Below are 20,239 nucleotides of genomic sequence, written 5' to 3' on the forward strand. Positions count from 1 at the left end.
TGAACGTTTAATACGTGGAAAGTAATAATAAACTTTATAGGTGAAATAAAAACGACTCTTTATTAAAGAAAGTGTACAAGGATTATGAATACTTTTTAATGATAAACATTCTTAAAACTATTTCTTAATAAATATATAGATTGGTTTTTTACTTTGGCATGTAAACTTCAATGTATATCAAGAATAACCTACCGATTTATTTTTTTAACAATACTTTAAATAAATTACAGTCCAATAACAATAGGTGATTTCGAAAAAATAACAAATGCAATCAAAATAAGAGTAATTACAGAAATGTGACAACTATTTTTAAGAATAAAAGTGTAGCAGTTCAATCGCATGTTCGGGATGTTGTTTGAGTAAATTAATCAATTACTATGAAATACGCACGCGTTTTATCTTTGGAAAATGAGTGAAACTGTCCAAAGCATTACGCCGAGTGAAGTAAAGAACGTTATTGGAGAGTAATTTCTAAGTTTGACAATAGAAGTTAAATGAAGCAATGTGTAATAACAATCGTATACATCTATTTCTCTCATTCTATTCGTGACCTTCGTGGAATCACATATGACATTCGTTACTCGATGCTATCGTAAAATGTTCAACATTTTACCTTACGCTAGTCTTTTGAGACATTCCTTATTGCAACCATTTTTCTATAATAGTGATATTAATTTAAAATTTGAAATTTGAAGTTTTTTAATTTCATTTAAGTGCAAGAATTTAACCTCTGCAAGTTAAATAGTAATAAAATGTAAGTTCGACGAGCACACGATGGTGTACGGAATCGGCGTCTATGCTAATTCGGATTATAAAATCGGTTGCGTGGGCTTTTAATTAGTGATTCGGAGTCTATATGGGCGCGCTGACTGACATTTATATTTTTTATATCGTGGCAGATGCGTTTAATTTCATCTTATCCATTATATTGTTGCGGTTTTTTTAATTTTTTTACTTCTTATTATTAATAGTATAAAAAGATCGTCTAAATGATTTCCCGTATTAAATACTATAATCAAGCATTTTTTATGTCATATTTTGTTGGTTTCGCTATTTATGAGAATATTTTGTTTTAGTGTTTATTAAGAGTTCTCAAAACTTTGATCTGGTCGAATGCAATATTGTAATCCAGAGATTGGAAGATTGCGAATTCAATTTACAAATATGTATGTATCTAAGACGCACGTTTAAATTAGTCAATCTACATCGTAATACATTAAATGAGTGATTTCATCTATATCTATATTCATGTCGTAAATAATCAACTAACACTAACCTCTATTCTTTTTTCCATTATATGCCCTTTAAAATATCTTTCATATGCATTGGTTAGTTATGTCTTATTGAAATGAGGTTGAAGTTTATATCTTTAGAATAACGTATATTCGCGCTCAAACTTGTAACATCAAACGACAGAAAGCTGGCTCTTGTTCCAGAGTCGTGACACTGAAGAGCCACTCGATGCTCCTTTAACAATCACCGATTCGAGTTCAATTATTTTTTTCTTTTCTTACGAATAACATAACATTTTTTTTTTTTTAGTTAAACTTTATTTTAGTATTATTTGTAAAGATTGTTTCGGTTTAATTGAAATTATTATGAAAAATATCGTGCTCATTCCATTGTCATGACGTGACGTTTTCATGTCATGTAATAGTTAAATAACGTCAGTAAACTCGAAATATTCAATGATAATTCTATGAATATCAACACTTCATTAAGTTTTAAGTTAATCTTATTATAGATAGCTGTCATATTCAATTTAATAGAAGAGTAAATGCGTTATCTAATCTACATTGTCATACATAGACATTTTTAAAGAACTATTGTATCTATATACATACATAATATATAGCAAATGGATAGATTTAAAAGGCAGTTCATGTATTGCTAAGTCTTGGTAGAAATACGTTATCCAAATGCGGCAATGGTAATTGTTGGCATGCTTAGATGTAAATTCCTTACACTTTATATGCCATACATGAGGGCATATAAGTCGCTGTCACACCGAGGTCGGTTGTCCTACGATTACTAAGGCGACGTTATTATATTTATTCAGAGACTCGATTCTTCTGTTAATGTTATTTGTCTTTGTATAATACATGGAAAATTTCTTTTGTTAATTCGCTCGTGTACATTACAAAATGTATTCAGCGTTAATCGTGTTATACTTAAGTATTTATCATTGTTTCCTGTTACATTATTACACTAGTATGTAATAACGTAATTTCTTGTCAGTCTCGTGATTGTCGTTCGATCGCCTTGGAGAGTAAAGTCGCTTTGTTCTTCAGAACTTCTATTTCTGGTCGATGGGATTGTACTTGCGTTATAAATAAATTATGTTAAAGTAGGAGTCACAATGATTCAATGTCATGTCCGAATAGCAATGTAAAATCTTAAGATTTGACGAGATTCGAGACTCCTTTGGATAATGTTGACGCTACTTTAACTAACCCTTAATTGAAGTAGGAATATATATATAACGTCCTTTCATATTTATTTAATGAAATAAGATTTACAGTAAAGTAAGAGTAAAATTCTATGTAGGCCCGTGATATAAGGTGTAGTCTAGATATGTAGGAATGCAACATAGTTGTAATGTTATGTCTTGCCATTTAACTAAAACCCTTTTACGCTCTCTGCGTAACGGGGTCATTCGTCATCGTCAAGGCGACTAATACAAATGCACTTAACATGCATTGTCCTGCCTACTTCTAGACCTTAGCGCTTATGTGATAATATATGAGAAAATATTATTTTTCATACAAGTAGCGACATCTCTCGGGGATAATCTTCAAATTGTATCTGATTTCAAATAAAATATTAGATAATTATATTTAAGTAAAGGATATTATACAATTTAGCAAACACTTGCATAGCTACATATTTGTATTATTGTCATATAAATATCGCATAGTTTCGAAACGCTTACTAATGGCATATTCAAGTAGTGCGTACTTGGGAACTCGACACCGATTGTGGCTTTGATTATGTTGTTAAAAGTACTTTTTAAATTTGTTGTATTATTTTCCTGCCGTTTTGTCATTAAATTCTTTGATTGATAGCAACAAATACGCATATAATATACTCTAGGTTTTTTTTAAAGAATAAAACTCGTAGTTTCTTAAATTATTAAATCATTTAGTTAATGAATTTAAAACTTTTTTATATCTGTCAAGTTCAATGCGACAAATAAACACCTAGCAACATTAGTGGTTTTTGATAACAACGAATAAATATTTCTAATTAGGAACAATATGTTACACAGGTCAAGGTAGGCTACGTAACTAATTAAGTTTGGACACGGTCACTCTTCCTCTTTTATAGTTATATGTTGAATATTCATCGCTCCGTGACTTTTATATTGATTGGATTACGAATGTATTAGCAAATTAAACGTACGCAGAAATATATACCAAAGATAGGTATAATTTCAGTTGGTATGTTTTATCTAAACTCTATGCAATAGAATTTACTCTGTGTCATTTATGATTAGGTTCACAATCAAAATCTAAAAGTGACCCATTACAAATACGATCGATACGACATGTACCGTAATGTTTTTAGTATGATATGATATGTTATTAGTTAGATATTATGTACAAGTTAACGTACTAACATAGTTTATATATGTGTCATGATTTGTAATTAATGCTTATATATAGAGCACCCACGTATTTGCCGATATGTTTTTTTTTACATGTATGTAAATTCACAAAATGTATATTCATTTAATTACAAACTAAATAATCCGTAGCTAAATATTAGTTTTATTTATTATTCTTAGTTTTTTTATAAATAAGTTTCAAAACCGACTAACGTAAACCCTTTTTTTTTTTCTTTTTTATATAAACTATGAAACCCGAATTAAATAAAATTATATAACTAGACAGATATTAAAGTTTGCATATAATAGTAACTCATAACAGAAAATTTAAATAAACATTCAATGATGAACTTCAGAGATAACTATAGTTTTACCTCTGTAATTATTTCCTATATCGGTTTTAAATGCAAGCGAGCGTCGTCGTTGCAAGTACTTACATATTAGTATAATGCACTTGACATACTTAGAGACAAAGAAACAAATTATTATGTGTGCAGCGAAGTGCAGGCGATTATAAAATATATTACGACGCGGACAAGCGAGCTGAGGCTTCCATGTATAATAAAAAGGTTATATCATGCCGGCATTATAAAATCACAATTTATATGAGAAAAATTAACCAAGGCTTTTTTTAAATGCATTATGCATGTTTTAGTAACTTCGTCTTATCAGTGTTGAGAGCTCAAATACGAGAAGATATAAATAATTGTTTTTATGATTGTTACAAAATTTGTTTAAGAAAATTAAAATGGATTTACTTTTTTTACTTACTTTTCGTACCTCGTAATCCACATTTCGAACGGTATTAATAGTTTTGGATTTCATTTATTTTGTCAAATGTCTATTTAAATGTTCTAGTTGAGCCTTATGATGCTCACCGATTTAGTTAAACTATCGTGATCGAAAATGAGATGCTTTTTTTAAAATGTACATAATTCAAATAATCTGCCACGTCGCTCTAGTGGCTACTCCCGAGACCGGGCAAACCCAAAAACGTTATTAAATTCAAACAAGTCCCCACCGAGTCTTCTACTCTTTCTTTCTTCAGTTCCGTAAAACCATTGGTTGTGCGTCTAACTTCTCTCCGATCGTTTTCATATGTTTAAAATGTATAATCTCAAAATAGATTCTAAATATTCGAATGTTTGTGGCGCCTTCTGTGGCTTGAGCTTTGCTTAAAGGCTTACCATCAAAATAACACACATGAGGTAGTTATTTACCTAAATTTATAAAATATCTTTGCATTTGCGCTTTAAGAAATGTCCTTAATAAAACTAATCTAACATAAAAATCAATGTTGATTAAAATTGATCTGAAATAAGCTCGTTTTTTACTCCGAATATTTTATTATAAGTAAAAACTTGTACAAACCGTTAACATTGATTGAAAAATAATAACAAAACACAAAAAACAAGTCTACGAGTCAATTTTTGTTACAATTATAATTACAATACTCTATCGTATTTTTTTGCGTATTTCATTATTAGAAGCTTACCATCCGTTGGAAATGACGTGTGAATACAATTTTCCTTTTAGTCATAATTACTTATAATTATTCGTTTCATGGCAATTGTCATTATTCGCTCCGTTGCGGAAGTTGAAAGAACACAATAATACAAGGCCTAGGACATTTCACTGATGTATTATTTATATATCAATGGGAATATTCTGTTAAGAATTAATTTGCTACTACTAACAATGGAGTATGTTGATCATAGGGTCTGGTCAGAATTAATTGATTTTAATAGGGTTATCAGATATCCGACGGTACCGGATTTTTAACTTAAAGCACATTGTACATTATGTAGGTATCAGTTTGTTACAGTTCCACACATCGTACGCGTGTCTGCTAATACATTGAGTTTGTTACTTTACGGTATCGGAACAGTGCAACGAGCGTAATAATTGTTTGCGCGACAGATAAGCCTCGGGCGGGACGCGTACACACCGCATGACCAGCGACCGAACCATGAAATCGATCGAACGGAAATCGATCCGACTAGTTAAATGAATGTTTGACCATGCCATTTCTACACTGTTCTAATTTCACTCATGTCTATGTACAAAAAGCTTCTCGAACGTTCCAGAGGATCCATAGTTATGAACGTAATTATTAAGTTGCTTCGTTGATAGGATCTGTCAATATAGATGTTGTTAAAAAAATGTGTAGATTAAAAATTAGTAACTTAAAAATAATACTGATTAAAAGTTTTTTGTTAGTAAACTATTGTGCTTTGTAATAGTGTATGTGTTTTTTTGACTGTTCAATGCCCTCTATATTGACTGGTCTTGTCTTAATAAATAGCACAGTAACAGCCTGTAAATTTCCCACTGCTGCGCTAAGGTCTACTTTCATTTTGATGAAAAGGTCTGGAGCATACTCCACCATGATGTTCCTATTAGGTGTTGGTGAATACACAAGTGGAAGAATTTTCTCACATGTTTTCGTTTACCGGCAAGTGTGATCCGAATTATAAGGACAAATTAGGCACGTGGTGCTTGCCTGGGTTTGAACCCGCAACCATCGGTTAATATGCACACGTTTTAACCACTGGGTCATTTCGGCTTGGTTAGAATAATAGCAGTGATCGGTAACTTTGACTTTTCGTAACGTATCGTCACCGAAGTTAAACCAAAGACTACATACAAATTAAAAATGAACGTAAATTTTCACGTCACAATTGTGACTTAGCTGTCTGTCAAAAGGTCAAAAGTTTTCGTTCCATTATTTGCAACACATTTATTTATTGTTATTAGTTAAGATTGAACATATTGAAATTGTTGTTTGATGACCGATAAAATTGTAAGATATTGTATAAAAGGTCAAAAAGTTACAATATATATTCGTAAATAGGTTAGAATTCAACGATATATTGAACTGGACGCAGAATTATTTAACAAAACAGATACATTATGATTTACAGTTTAATAAATCAAGATAACATCAAGAGTAAACTGCGAAATTCACTATTAAGCTGATAAGACGAGTATGCAACGAATGTAAAACGTTTATAACGAATGTTCGATTCTTTAATCGTCGCCTCACCACTCGTATCGTGATGGGAGCGGTATGCGGCAAGGCAACATTTTTTTTTATATTGTTGTGTTAGGGCTGTCAAATGCTAGAATTTTTAAACCTAACTACTAAGATATCAACAGTCAATACCTTCAAATGCCGTTATCTCGCATAAATATTACAAAAAAAAATTGGTGTACAAAATTATTATGCATTAAAGTCTAGATTTTTTAATTCGTTTATATTCGTTGTTCTAAATTTAACAGCCCTAGCGCCTTCACCTAGCGCCTATCGCCATACCATCTATTGCTGTTTACTAGTAATGTATATTATTGATTCGAAGCGTTTTTATGTGAAACCGACCTTCTAATAAGGACAGCTACTTATCAGGACCTAACGCATATAAGATAGATTGTATGCCTATTATAGTATTTTATTGATCAACGCGATTGGATTTTTTACTAAACATTATTGAATACGCAATAAATATAAAGGTATGGATACAGCAATGAAGCTATTAAGCGGAAAATTACACATTGTAATAGATTATTTTATGTGAATAGGTAATAATTATATATTTTGTATTACCTTGTATTATCGGGATGTTCCCGTCGCTAATTTATTAGATCAGCAAGGAAACTTATGTGGACACTTAATATTAACTAGAATACGCAATGACGCAATAAATGCTTTAAAAACAAATGCTCAACTATTTTATTCAAGTATATTAAACTATAAAATATGTAAATTGAATTACAATAATAACCAATAATAATATTAAGTATATAAATAACATTATTGCATATAAACGCATCAAGTTTATTTAAAATTCGTGAATGTGTTTATTGACATCAATACAACTTTTTTTACTAAAATGAAAAAAGTGATAACTCAGTTTGTCGATTGCGTTAATCCGTATTGAGGGGTTGCAGTAATTGGGGAGAAAAGAAAAGCTTTGTGTTAGGTAGATGATCTGACATTCGGCGCGGAAATGGAGCGCGAGCGACGGCGAGATTGCTTTTAAATCACGTTATGCGCTCGATGCACGCCGACGCAGCCAGCCGACCGACCTGTCTGGGGACTTGGAAATACATAGATAGATCATTACTTTAAACTATACGTTTTTATTATCGAATTTACTAAGTAAGTTCATCAAAATGTACTGCAATATCGGTTTATCTAAGTTTATCGTCGTCGTCGGTATTACATCACAAAATATTTAAATAAAACTCTTTTATTTAGGTTTTAACTTGTGCTCAGTGTTAGCCTAGCGTCACTAAACTTGGAATGATATTGTAATCTATGACGAATAATGTCAATGGTAGCCGTAAGCGCCGCTGCCAGGAACTCGTCGCATTCCCAATTCCGCCGCGGTCCGAGGATGTAGCCGTGTCATTGCATTGTATTCTAATATCGGGACGCCATTGAAATACACGTCCTCAACAGGTCAGAGATGTGTGAATGAACTCGCAATGACAGAGACGTATACTTAATTGTGATACGATTTGATTGTACAACCTGACATCAGCTCATAATGGAGATACGCTTTTTTTTTAATAACGCCAATAGACTTACCTTAGGATATATACAATTTCGACGAAATACATTGACACTAAAAATATAACTCACCCAGTTGGCTACTTACACTCACATTTTTAAGTATGAACGCAGCTCCAGGCAATTAGTAGTATTTAGTAATGTATTTTGTTATAGTAGTAGATAATAAATCTATTGTAGTCATGTGCTAGTACGTGTGTATCGAAGCTTCCGCGGTCTTGTATCGTTTCGATTAATCTGGAGTTATTCGATTGAATGAGTAAATTCCATTCCGAAGGCGGCTGTATCCGTCGAATATCGGCGCGACCGATGCGAGACAAAGCGCTCTGGGATTCGTCTATTTCCTGCCCAGACGAAAGGAAGCGTGTTGCAACATCTTCGTTACTAAAGTTGCAGACTGGCTTGACGAAACGCGATAGATATCCATTTTAGAAATTTGTTAAACGATTTCACTTCACTTTGACAAAGTTGTATATTTGAGCCACTTGATTAAATTATAATCGTCTTTTTAAATTTAAGCGTTAAGTCATAAAGTTATTTATTACGTACGTGATTACGTACTACGTCTTGTTATTTATTTTAAAAAAGCAAATGCTGAAGATGACATCTAACGTTTCTACTAAAATGGTAATCAGTCGCTACTCCAAATTTTGCCGACGTTGATTAGATTGTAGCGAAATTTTGCCTTTGCTTGTAGCGAGGAAGTAGACGTTTTGAAATTTCCGCCGACGAGGACATGTTTGCCGGAGCTGTGTTTTGATCGGCTAAACTATCTCGTTTAACGGCGATGCTGTGATGCGAGAAGGAAATTGACTTTCTGAAATGTACCTGAGATACGTAATTGTATGTACAGGTATCTACGTGTTTTGATTAATGTAGTTTATACGAATACTAGGTTCTTAATGTTCAATTTACCCATTCCAGCCTTCCCCTTTTCATAAATCTGTCCCTTTCTACCACGGAATAAGTCTCCGTAATCTCAAACATGCAATTTAAAAAGAAACATCGCATAAAATTCAATCGAACTAACGTTTGGCAGAACGTCACGCAGGGTGCGCCTACTAACCTATTTTTTATATATTTATTCAAAGCGACCCTATCCCCAAGATATAAGGATTAAAATCGCATACCAATCGGCATAGTATAACCCTGTAACTCCGCGTAATGAAGTGTAAGGCAGTCTCCTCGCTACGGACGAACTGCGTTACTCAATCCCATGAATATAAAAGCGTATAAATAAATAGCAGATGCGCGAAAAACTCACCCCGACGATAACCGTCAGACACTTAGCATAATAATCACGGGGTGGAAGGAGGGAGCATACTAAAGAGGGGGTCGCCTCCCTCGCCCTGACACGATTCTCACGCGAAGCGACTTCCTTTCCAGCTAATGAATGGGCACCGACGTAAATATGACGCCGGTGACATAACTCGATATAAAACAAAGTCTGCAAACCGTTTCGTGTGACATTGTTATAAGCGCAAACTTTGACGTTGTGGTCGGCGAATAAATAAGATTGTGAGCTACAAAAAGTTGGATTATTATGGTTGATTCATTATGTCATACACCTAATCACTTTTTTGGTGTTAAATGGGGATATTTAATAAATTAATTATAATTTATTTGAGTTCTAAACATAAAATAAAACATGTATTAATCAAAGTGACAAGTCTTACATACTTATGTATTTTAAGTTAAGATATATAAAAAAAATACTATTAATATTTGAAATATAATAACTAACATACTTAAGCGAAGAATACCTTGTTTTCTTGTCAATAACTGTCTGAGTGAGAATCTGTACAAAAATAAATTTAGGTTTTTTGCATTGTCGCGATGCCAATAACTCTGAATGTCGTCGACTGAATGTCCTGTCTTACCATAACTTCTAACAGCAAATATTGTTTTAATTATGAAATCGCTAAAGAATTTTTTATGTTTCGATTATAAATAGCAATTAAAAATAAGTTGAATAAATCCTGATCGCATTATTCTCTTATATATAGTCTGTTTTTCAATATGTGGAAAGATATGATATTGAGAATGGATTTCTACCACTTAATCCTATTTTTTTAATTATTATAAACTGTATGCTAATAGAAATAAATATTTATTTAGGTTAATATTTAAAATTTGAAAGAAATAAATTACAATACTAAAAATGTACATTTAAATTATAGCTTGAATACACATTTGTCATTTAGACTCGCAACTAAACCCCAAGCGAAATTTGCCAAGGATTAGAATCCCCATGCAATCTCGGCGAGGTGATCAATTTCCAGTACAAAAAGACATAATATTCCATTCTAAAATCGACCCCCGAGATCTCGCTGGTTTAATTAGTGTGCCTTTTGGAAACTTTTTGTTCAAGATTCGTTTGGCTTTACGAGATCTATCGATCCATGAGTATTTGTTATTACTCATAAAATCGTATTATATTTACTATAACAGGCTCGTAGTACGACATATGGGTATATTGTGGATGTATAACGGATTATCGTTACTGATTTTAAGGCATAATGAGTAAACATGTAGCTAAATCTGTGAATGTTTTTCGTTACTTCAATTTTTTTTTTATTCAATTTAGACGGGGTAAATAGTAAATGCCGTAGGGTAAGCGACATGTGCGCTTGACGTATCATTTGCTCTTTTGTACGCCCACTCATTATTGGGCGTCGGGCGGCGGGCGGGCAGTAGGCCGTGACCGAGGGGCGATTGATGCGATTTAGTGCATCTGATGTGCTTTGATGAGAGAATTATTAATATGGATTGTGTGTAGAGAATGTTGTTGAGATGAAAAGATTTTTTAATACATCTTACGAGTAAAGAAATAATTCACTTTTAAAAATACATGATATTTTATAATAGTAAAGTGTTTGAGATTATACAGATAGTATGGTGACACTACATCTTATTTTCCGTTCTGGGTAATCTCGAGATAGCCGAGCGTGTAATGACGCGAGGCTTGCGATTAATTATATTCCTTGTAAAGTTACGTAAATCTATGAACGAACAGTGACGTTGCATTAGACGGGAGATTCCGATAACGCCAATAAGAAATACCAACTGACGGTTTAATGACGGCTTTTCTATGAATCATTTTATTTGCGATAGCAAATATACGTAACATCGGTATTTACTATAGGATTAAAATAATCACATTTTACTGTGTACATTAGACGTGGAAGGTTTATTATGTTTTAGTGTCTTTTTAAATTGTGATTATAATGACATCAGATTCAACATTAACTTAGCACAGTTATGTTAACTTTTGTCGTAAATTTAATACTACGTTAATATTGGATACATTTAACAAGGAACATGTAAGTCAGTAATTTTTTTTTCAAACGAATTCATCGATATTGTCTATTAAAATGGCTTTCGTGTTGGTTTTCACGTGATAGATTTGGGGTAAATATATTTTTCGCCAGTTCGAAATCAAAAGTGCTTACACGAGTGTTAATTTGTTTAACGATAAGATCAACCGCGCCCCCTTCACGCTCGCCTAGCGTCGTACATTACCGGTTAACCTAAATTATTAGTCTATACCTTTGTAGCAACATTACTTATAAACATCACAATAACTCGCTTAGATTGAGGACTGTGTCGTGTCACCTTTTCATAAAAAGAATAACATGTTCACCTAATATTGGACATGTCGTCTAATTAAAATACATAAAACGATTTTCACGTGTATCAGCAAGGCGAACACACAGATATTATTATATACATGTGAGTTCTGGATTCCGAGAAGTCTTTTAATGTTATTGATAATATTATGGTATTCCTCTACACGCATAATAATATTGATATATTATGATCTATACCTCATATAATAATATTTCCCACACACATAAGAAGACCTGTCGAGTCGCCTTTGATTAATGATGCAGTTGAAGAGAACGTGACCTATGGCGGAATTATATTGGACCCAATCGTGGAACCAGTTAAAGAATCGTTTCTATTTAAAATTCCACATTTATTAGTCTCATTAAATAGTTTTTGTTTTGATTGCATTGTAATTGTATTTTACGTCTAATATCGAATAGTATATTCGATTTATCACAAAATATTTTTTTATTGCATCATTTTAAAAAAAAACATGTAAATCATATAGAATATATTCTTAAAATCGCATCTTGCCACAGTTCTCCAATATTATAATTCATAAATAGTCTGTATAAATTTTAAACAAAATAACGTACACTTATAAAGGTGACACGCATTTTCTTATAAATAGTATGTTTTCGACGAATGTAAATGTGAAAGACAAGCCGATGCATTGAGAAGTGTCTGCCAAGATTACAATGTTAGTGGCGCGGGTCGACGGCCGAAATCGGCGCGGGCGCGACCTTGCAACACAGACTCACCTACATACGGCGCCCACTTTTGCTTTCGACTCGCAAAAAATTTAAGCGGATCGTCCCGACCGTCAGATAAACAGCGCTACGCAACCAATATTGTTATATCTTTTCCGAAGTTAATTCTATTTTCTGGTGGTTTCTAGTTTAAGCTATTTGATTTTTACGCTAACGAATGTGAAAATCTACAGGTTCTTTGGTAGTTGATGTTCGCTGTGAAATATTACTTTTATTTTGTACAGTAGTATTTACACCATAACTTGTTTTTATTTTCAATTATTCTTAGGAGACAATTCAGACGATTTGTTTTTATTAATTTCATCAAATTGTTTAAATAAAAGTATTATTTTTTTGTTACTTACTGTTAGTCCTAAATAATTGTATATAGAATTTATTGGCTCCACGAAAAAGCTGGTCTTAAATAACATTTAAATGTAAATATGATTACTAAATAATATATCTTTACTATTCTTATTACTAAAAAAACCTGAAACCTGTTTGTGGCTTCTTTTTAAAAAGGAACAAAATTGTTCACATTTTCTTTTAATTAATTGAAAGGAAATTGGATGACTTCTCAAAGTTCAGGATTAAAGATCCTTCAAAAATAATCATATTTTCCCCTTGCAAGAATAAATGGTACGTGCTTTTAAAAATAGATATTAAAAAATTAGGTCAATTAGAGACAAAGCTTCTCTAAAAGTGAGAGAAAAGAAGGGGAAAACGAAAATCCTATGCGCGTCGCTGGGCGAAGGGCGAGGGTGCACCCTTGACGACTTGGGCAACACCCTACGTGAATGTACACAAAAATCCAAAGATAATCTAATATGACTCTTCAAAGGAAAAAAGACTCTAAGTTCATATCATAAACCGCAGTTACCTAAACTAGATTGCCATGCATTGAAATATTATTACAGAAAAATATACTTGTAAATAATAAAAGCCGTAAGAGATTCTAGAGTTAATAATACAATGAATTAGGATAATAATTTTCGCAATTAATTTGTTTAAAAAATATGTTCTACTCGTATTTCTAAAAGTAAATTGACACTGTCATCTTCCTGCCTTCCTTTTTTAGTCACATCGTGCGAGCGCTTTGTTACAAGCTTATTTAAAATAAAAATAAAAAAAATCTCGGCTATGAAGTTATTTCTTCATTTGTCACAGCCTACGGCGTAGAATTACGTGCGGTGAATGTCATACGCCGAAAATAATAATTCTAATGCGCATCGGACGGTCGGTCAGTGCAGCGACGCGTCTCGTTGCGTCACTGCACTGGACCGTCAGGGCATTGCACCTTACATCGCTCTCGGTCGTCGAGCGACACATGCCGTCCCGTTTCCTCCTCTACTTGCTCTATCCTCGCGTGTGATCGATTGCAAGCAATCAACAGCTGATTGTCATAAACTTAAAAAACGTAAATCGAACGATATTATAAAATAATCTCGTTACGTTGATATAATACAGGCTTACGTCAAATGTACTTCAATCAGAATGTTATTTGATTTAAATTTTCTCTTATTTTTCAGTGGAGTGGCGGTGCTAAGTCCTACGGAAAGCAGCGGCTGCAGCGGTAGCGACATCACTGAGCCGCGTTCGCCGCGAAGCCCCGAGTCGGCCTGCAGCACGAGCGAAGAGAGCGCTGGCGCGCGCATGCCACCTTGGGCGAGCGATCCGGCGCCGCCGGGACCGCGACGCCTCGCGGCTCAACCCGCGCCCCTCCGTCGGCCAAACCCACCCATTCATCGCCGCATAACAGAGTACTTCAATCATAAAATGAAGCCACAGAACGGCGTCAAGCGTGATAGTAATTCAATTAACAACAATGACACCAAGAAAAAGTGCCTACCTAAAAATGGCGTCACGCATGATCTCGAAAAATATATTTCGTATTTATCGCAAACGCTAAGTCCGAAAGTTCTCGTCGATGAAACACAGAGAAAGCCAATTAGCCAAAATGCAGCAAACTGCTCTAAAAATGATTTTCTAAAAACATCATCAAATATGCATGTTAATGGTATTAAAGAAAGTATTAGAGCTAAGGAAACACATAAAATGAACGGCTTTATGGAAACTCGACACGGGATTGAAGCGTTTAATAAAGAAAGGAATTCTGGAAGTTTTTTTAACGCCGATAGCAAAAAACTCAAAACTACTCAAGGCCCAACCGCCAATGTTATGGCGAATATGAATAAAGCTAAAGTTGCGATTCCAGCTTCGAGCGATATAGTAGGACTACGGATTGCTCCTGCCACGTCTATGAACCAATCACCAAAAAAACAAACTGTAAAACCAGACTCTACTAAACTAAATGGGATCGTCAGCTCTACTACCAAATTAGATAGTAGAATGAATGGAGTCACGTGTGGTTCAAACAACTTAAATCTGGTAAATAAAACTTCAACAAAGAAGGAGCCTTTGAGAAAAAATACGCAAACTTCTAAGAGGACGAACCGTAAATCATCCGCTTGTATTGCAAATAGTAAAAACTTAACCTGGTCTAAAGCTAATAATCTGAAACACGTCCAACTACAGAAACAAAATTGTACAAATTTATTACAAAATTCTCCCGTTAAAAATGTCCCTGGTGAAGCGAATACGGCACCAAAGATGAATATTCCAAACGGTGTCCGACAAGTTTCTATGACGGTTAACGGAAGTCTGGGTAATATAAATGTGCCTGTAGCAAATTTGCAAAATTGCCATCAAATAAATATTCCACAGCCTTGCAATGGTACAGTACAATCACCTAATTTAGCTTCGTTCGTTGCCGTTCCTCAAAACGTGATGCTTACTACGTTACGGATACCACAAAATGGGCTACCATCACAGACGTTGAACCAACAAGGTAATATAGCTACTTTTAACCGAACTAATGTCAATGTGACAAGTCCGAATAAATTGAACGGTCAATACGTTTTTCCGCTTGTGCAGAATATCAACGGAACTGTGGTCCAAATACCGAATATAATGGCGAAAATGCCCAATTTTGTTCTTCCGCAAAATCCTCAGATAACAACACAAAGACCAGATCAGCATCATCAGCATCTAACGAACCAACAGGCTGCGCAAATTCTCATAAACGGTACCTTACTAAAACTTGCAAATACGATACCACCTACGTATACAACTGCTAATAAATCTGGCCCAGCCACTAGTCAGTCTATACCAGTAATGAATAAAAATGTCACAGGACTGCAGGCTGTTGGGATGACAGTTCAACCTAAACAAAATTTTACTGTCAATCTAAGCCACTCTGTATTAGTACCTCAACCTGGATTCATTGTTACTTCAGTGCCAAATATGAATGTCAAAGAGACGTGGAGTTATACGAGTACGAACTCGGCACCTTCGCAAACATCGTCTTCAAATCCATTAGTACATCACCCTTCCTTGGTTACTAACTATACCGCTCAAACATTACACTCGAGTAGTATACCTATAGCGCCCGTTAAACCACCTGACAATCCTATTCAAGGTACAGAACCACCAAGCAGTACCGTAAAGGAAACTGAAATAAGCGAACTAACAAACCAAAAGTGTGATATACCTTGGCTGTCTAAAACTGTTAATAATAACATATTTCCACTAGATTCTAATAAAATATCTTCGAGGCCTTTTGCACAAGTTAGTAGTTGTTCAGCTAATCTTGAAGAGCTTGCAACAGTATCAAAAGTAGAGAAAAAGATTGACGTTGTGAATAATGCATCTAAAGAGGACATGGTTGAAGAATTAAGAAAAGTAGAAGCAGTTGCAAGACGAGAAGAAACACTGTTTACTCAAATAACCGTTCTAAAAGACGTTTCATCGAATGTTCAAAATACTCTGTTAGAAGCTAATTTTTGTAGTGCGACTACAGAGTCATCAGAATCAGGGATAGGAACTGATAAGTCCATTGCTTCGCCAAGTGACTCGCAAACTAGTAAGGAGTGTGATGACGATTCTTCGTTATCTCTTAGTGTCAGCGTGAGCTCAGTTGAAGCAACAAGTAGCCAGAAAAGTCCGATTTTAAAGCAACCTAAAATACTGCGATTTCCTCCGAGAAGTCTCATAAAGCCTGAGAGTAACAAAAGGAAGTCTAGTACAGATACGACAAATACGACAGTTTGTCTATGGGAGAATTGCAAAATGGAATTAGAGAGCGATACAGATCTTTTAGAGCATTTACAGGTTGGTTTCATAAAAACGATTCACATAATTTACCATTGACTATGCACAATATAAAAATTTATATTCATTTTAAACCTTATCTATTTTTCAGTCTGTCCATGTGGAGTCACAAGCGGGCAGAGAGAATTACGTATGTTTGTGGGAGCAGTGTAAAGTACGAGGCAAGCCATCGTGTTCGAGGCTGTGGCTGGAGCGGCACACGTTGTCGCACGGCGGCAATAAGCCCTTCAAGTGCATCGTCGATGGCTGCGACAGAAGATTCTCCACGCAGGTACAATTACGTTCTTTGTTTCACTCACTTTTTGATTATAGGAATCATGATGCACATCGCCAAAACGTATCCACAATAACGACATCGCTTCTAAGGGTCGAATGAGTTATTGTCTATATCGTTTTGACGGTTTTGATATTTTGGTTTTTACAATTAATTTCCCACAGTGAGATGTTTATGTAAATATTCTCGTATTTACCTAAATAAAATTGGGATTCGACACTGATTTTTGTCGTCGCTCTGTGCTTTTTTCTGTAATTCTTCAATCGTTTATTTCATAGCTTTCAACGGTATTTTGAAATAACTTCGAATTATGGAAACAGGCATTTTTGTTGTATAAATTTATGGTTTAGAAATTAGTTCTCTTCAAATCAATTCCAGTCATCAGCAATCGGATCATATTTCTCGTATGATAAAAGAGTGATAATTCAGACAACTTCTTCAAATTTTTTTACATCCTTCGCAAAGTTGATATTTTTGAGAAAGTTCATAGTATTGTTACGTGATTCAATTACTGATTGATCACGTGGCATATCACCTTCATTTATTTAAAGAGTTTGTATAACAAGTTATCTGATTTTCAATTTGTCTAATTCATTAAGTTACTACTTTAATTGGCAGTAGAAATTTTGTCGTCTTCATTCGATGGTTTGTAGCGTGATGGTGCCACCGGTGGTTCTTGATTTGAGGAGCTAAAATATTTATATCGTCTTAATTGATCGTAGGAAGATAAATTTGTGTTATGTTTTCTGTTCTAAGGATCAAGGAGAAACCAACGAGAAAACCACAACGATTCTTCGCGTCTTAGACTTTTATTTTATTTTACACAAAATAGATTTTGTACGATTAAATATGGAGAAAGCTAATATATTTTATTCGGTAACTTTAGGTGAAAGGAGTTCAAAATTTTTAGTTGTTAGTTCTTTCTAAATATTATGTACAGTCAAAACTACAGAACGGGTTGTGAATTATCGTTCGTCAAAGTCTATCGTCCTACTTTTCGACCAATTATTTTTGTTTTTTTCACATCGAGAGGATGCTATGAAGTCTTGGATTGGAACAACACGACGGAAACAAGTATTGTGTTAGGTTTAAAAATGTAGTCATTGAGAGGTTATACGTATATAGTTCGTAAAGAAATTAAAGAGCATCATGTATATTTCTAACATTACTTAGTCTTGTTAAATTGAAACTTTGAAATGTGCAGGTAACATGTTTCTGAAATATTTATGATAATTGTCCCAAAATATTTTTTTTGAAAATATTTGATATGTATAACTCATCAATGAAGTTCCTAAAATTCAGTTTACACCATGTGTAACTTTAATGGTATAAATTTACAGATATTGCTGGAACGTCACGTCAACAACCACTTCAACGAAACGTCGCCCAACACGAGCAACGGGAAAAAAGCAACGGACAGCTCCGCGAAACTAATACGACGCAATGGAAAGAAACTGCGATACCGAAGACAGCCTTGGTCTGGTAAGTTTATGAAATGTTTACAAGACAAATTTTCGGAGAGAGGTCCTAATCGTTTTTGATAATTTCTGTGTATCAAATGTGTAAGAGTCGAGTGGGCCCAGTGGTTAGAACGCGTGCATCTTAACCGATGATTGCGGGTTCAACCCAGGCAAGCACCGCTGATTCATGTGCTTAATTTGTCTTTATAATTCATCTCGTACTCGGCGGTGAAGGAAAACATCGTGAGGAAACCTGCATGTGACAAATTTCATAGAAAGTCTGCCACATGTGTATTCCAAAAACCCGCATTGGAACAGCGTGGTGGAATATGTTCCAAACCTTCTCCTCTAAGGGAGAGGAGGCCTTTAGCCCAGCAGTGGGAATTTACAGGCTGTTGTTGTATAAATGTGTACGCATAGAAGTTTCCAAAAAGGTGTATAAGAAATATGTTCGGACTGGGTTGCATTCCGTGGTTCTCGCTGGCGGGTCGTTTAGTAACGCGCACGTACGGCTTTGCAGCGCGCATGTTCGACTTCTTCGACGCGGGCATGATGGAGGGTCTGGCGTGGCGCCTGTCGCGCAGCACGCGCTGGCGGCTGGGCGGCGCGTGCCCGCTGCGCGAGCCGGCCGGCCGCCACACGCTCACGCTGCACGCCGCGCTGGCCGCCACGCGCTACAACGCGGCCGAGGCGCGGCGCGAGGCCCTCGTCACCTACTACCCGCCGCACGTGTGAGTATCCGCCCCCCCCCCGCACCGCACACGGGTCGTGTCCCGCCGCACTCTCGAGACATTCGAAGGATGATTACGAATTGCCACTCAATGGACTAGGAAGAATTCTGAATTTTAAAATTGACATTCGAAGTGACTATTTTGAACAGATTTAGATCGCATGTGTTCATTATTTTTAACATCCGCTATTCATAAATATTTTTTCTCGGCGTCAGTCGAGTTATCGTAGTACAGGAACAGCCGGTGGTAGTTGAAAATAATATTTATTTATTTTTGACAGAAAATTGTGACCTGAACTACCTAGTCTGATCGCGGGTCACGTGGTCATAATTTCCTGTAGTTTAAATCGGTTTAAAATAGTTCTATTCAATGTTTAGTTAAGACCAAAAATTTAAAGAATACCAGAATAATCCTGTTCTTATATCTAAAAGTTTTCAATTTAGAACTCATGATGAAGATATCTAGACGTTTAACTTTCAGAATTGCTCACATTCTCGCAATATTATTAAATTGTCACAAATGCCTCCATAACACTTTAATAATATTCATATCAGTTGAATGGTTCCATTTAAATTCCTAATCTAACTTTCAACAAAATCTCTCGTTTGTATATCCTGATACGACCCGATTGTTTGATAAGATTTCAAAGTTGCCAAAAATTACTGAATCGTTTTACCAAATTCGATTTTACTTCTTATACATAAGCTAAGGTTTATTGTAAATGTTTTGATATTGTATATAACAGAATGTGTTTTTCAGGTAAGCATTGAATTTGGAGTATTTAAAAACTATTATTTCAAGTATATAAAGAAGTTTTGCAACGTTTACAATTGGGAGTGTGGTTTTGATTATTTTGCTAAACGACAGGAGTTACTTAAAGAAAAAAAAATCAATTTACAGATGCACAAAAGAGATTTAGTTGTTCTTGAATATTAAATAATATGAATTGCGTAAATTTACAGCTCGGATTGTGTCAGGTTTTAGTAGAAATAATTTAAAAAAAAACAGGTAACATTCAGGTGGGTCATAAATAGTCAAAATTATTCTTAAATGTAAAGAAAATACA

General features: G+C 34.7%; 1 protein-coding gene across 4 annotated transcripts in view; it reads left to right on the plus strand.

Moving 5' to 3' along the window:
- LOC124544469 (zinc finger protein jing) overlaps positions 1–20,239 on the plus strand; it is a 120,946-nt gene that overhangs the window by 94,650 nt on the left and 6,057 nt on the right. For 3 of the 4 annotated variants that reach the window (XM_047123034.1, XM_047123035.1, XM_047123037.1), the window contains exons 2-5: positions 14,068–16,708; positions 16,800–16,979; positions 18,323–18,464; positions 18,963–19,173. In XM_047123034.1, the coding sequence (XP_046978990.1) occupies positions 14,068–16,708; positions 16,800–16,979; positions 18,323–18,464; positions 18,963–19,173 (3,174 nt within the window). Of the gene's footprint in view, positions 1–11,372; positions 11,504–14,067; positions 16,709–16,799; positions 16,980–18,322; positions 18,465–18,962; positions 19,174–20,239 lie in introns of those variants that run through there. The other variant, XM_047123038.1, reaches the window with a different exon arrangement.

Source organism: Vanessa cardui, chromosome 4 (genome assembly GCF_905220365.1).
Source record: "Vanessa cardui chromosome 4, ilVanCard2.1, whole genome shotgun sequence".
Taxonomy (NCBI): Eukaryota; Metazoa; Arthropoda; class Insecta; order Lepidoptera; family Nymphalidae; genus Vanessa; species Vanessa cardui.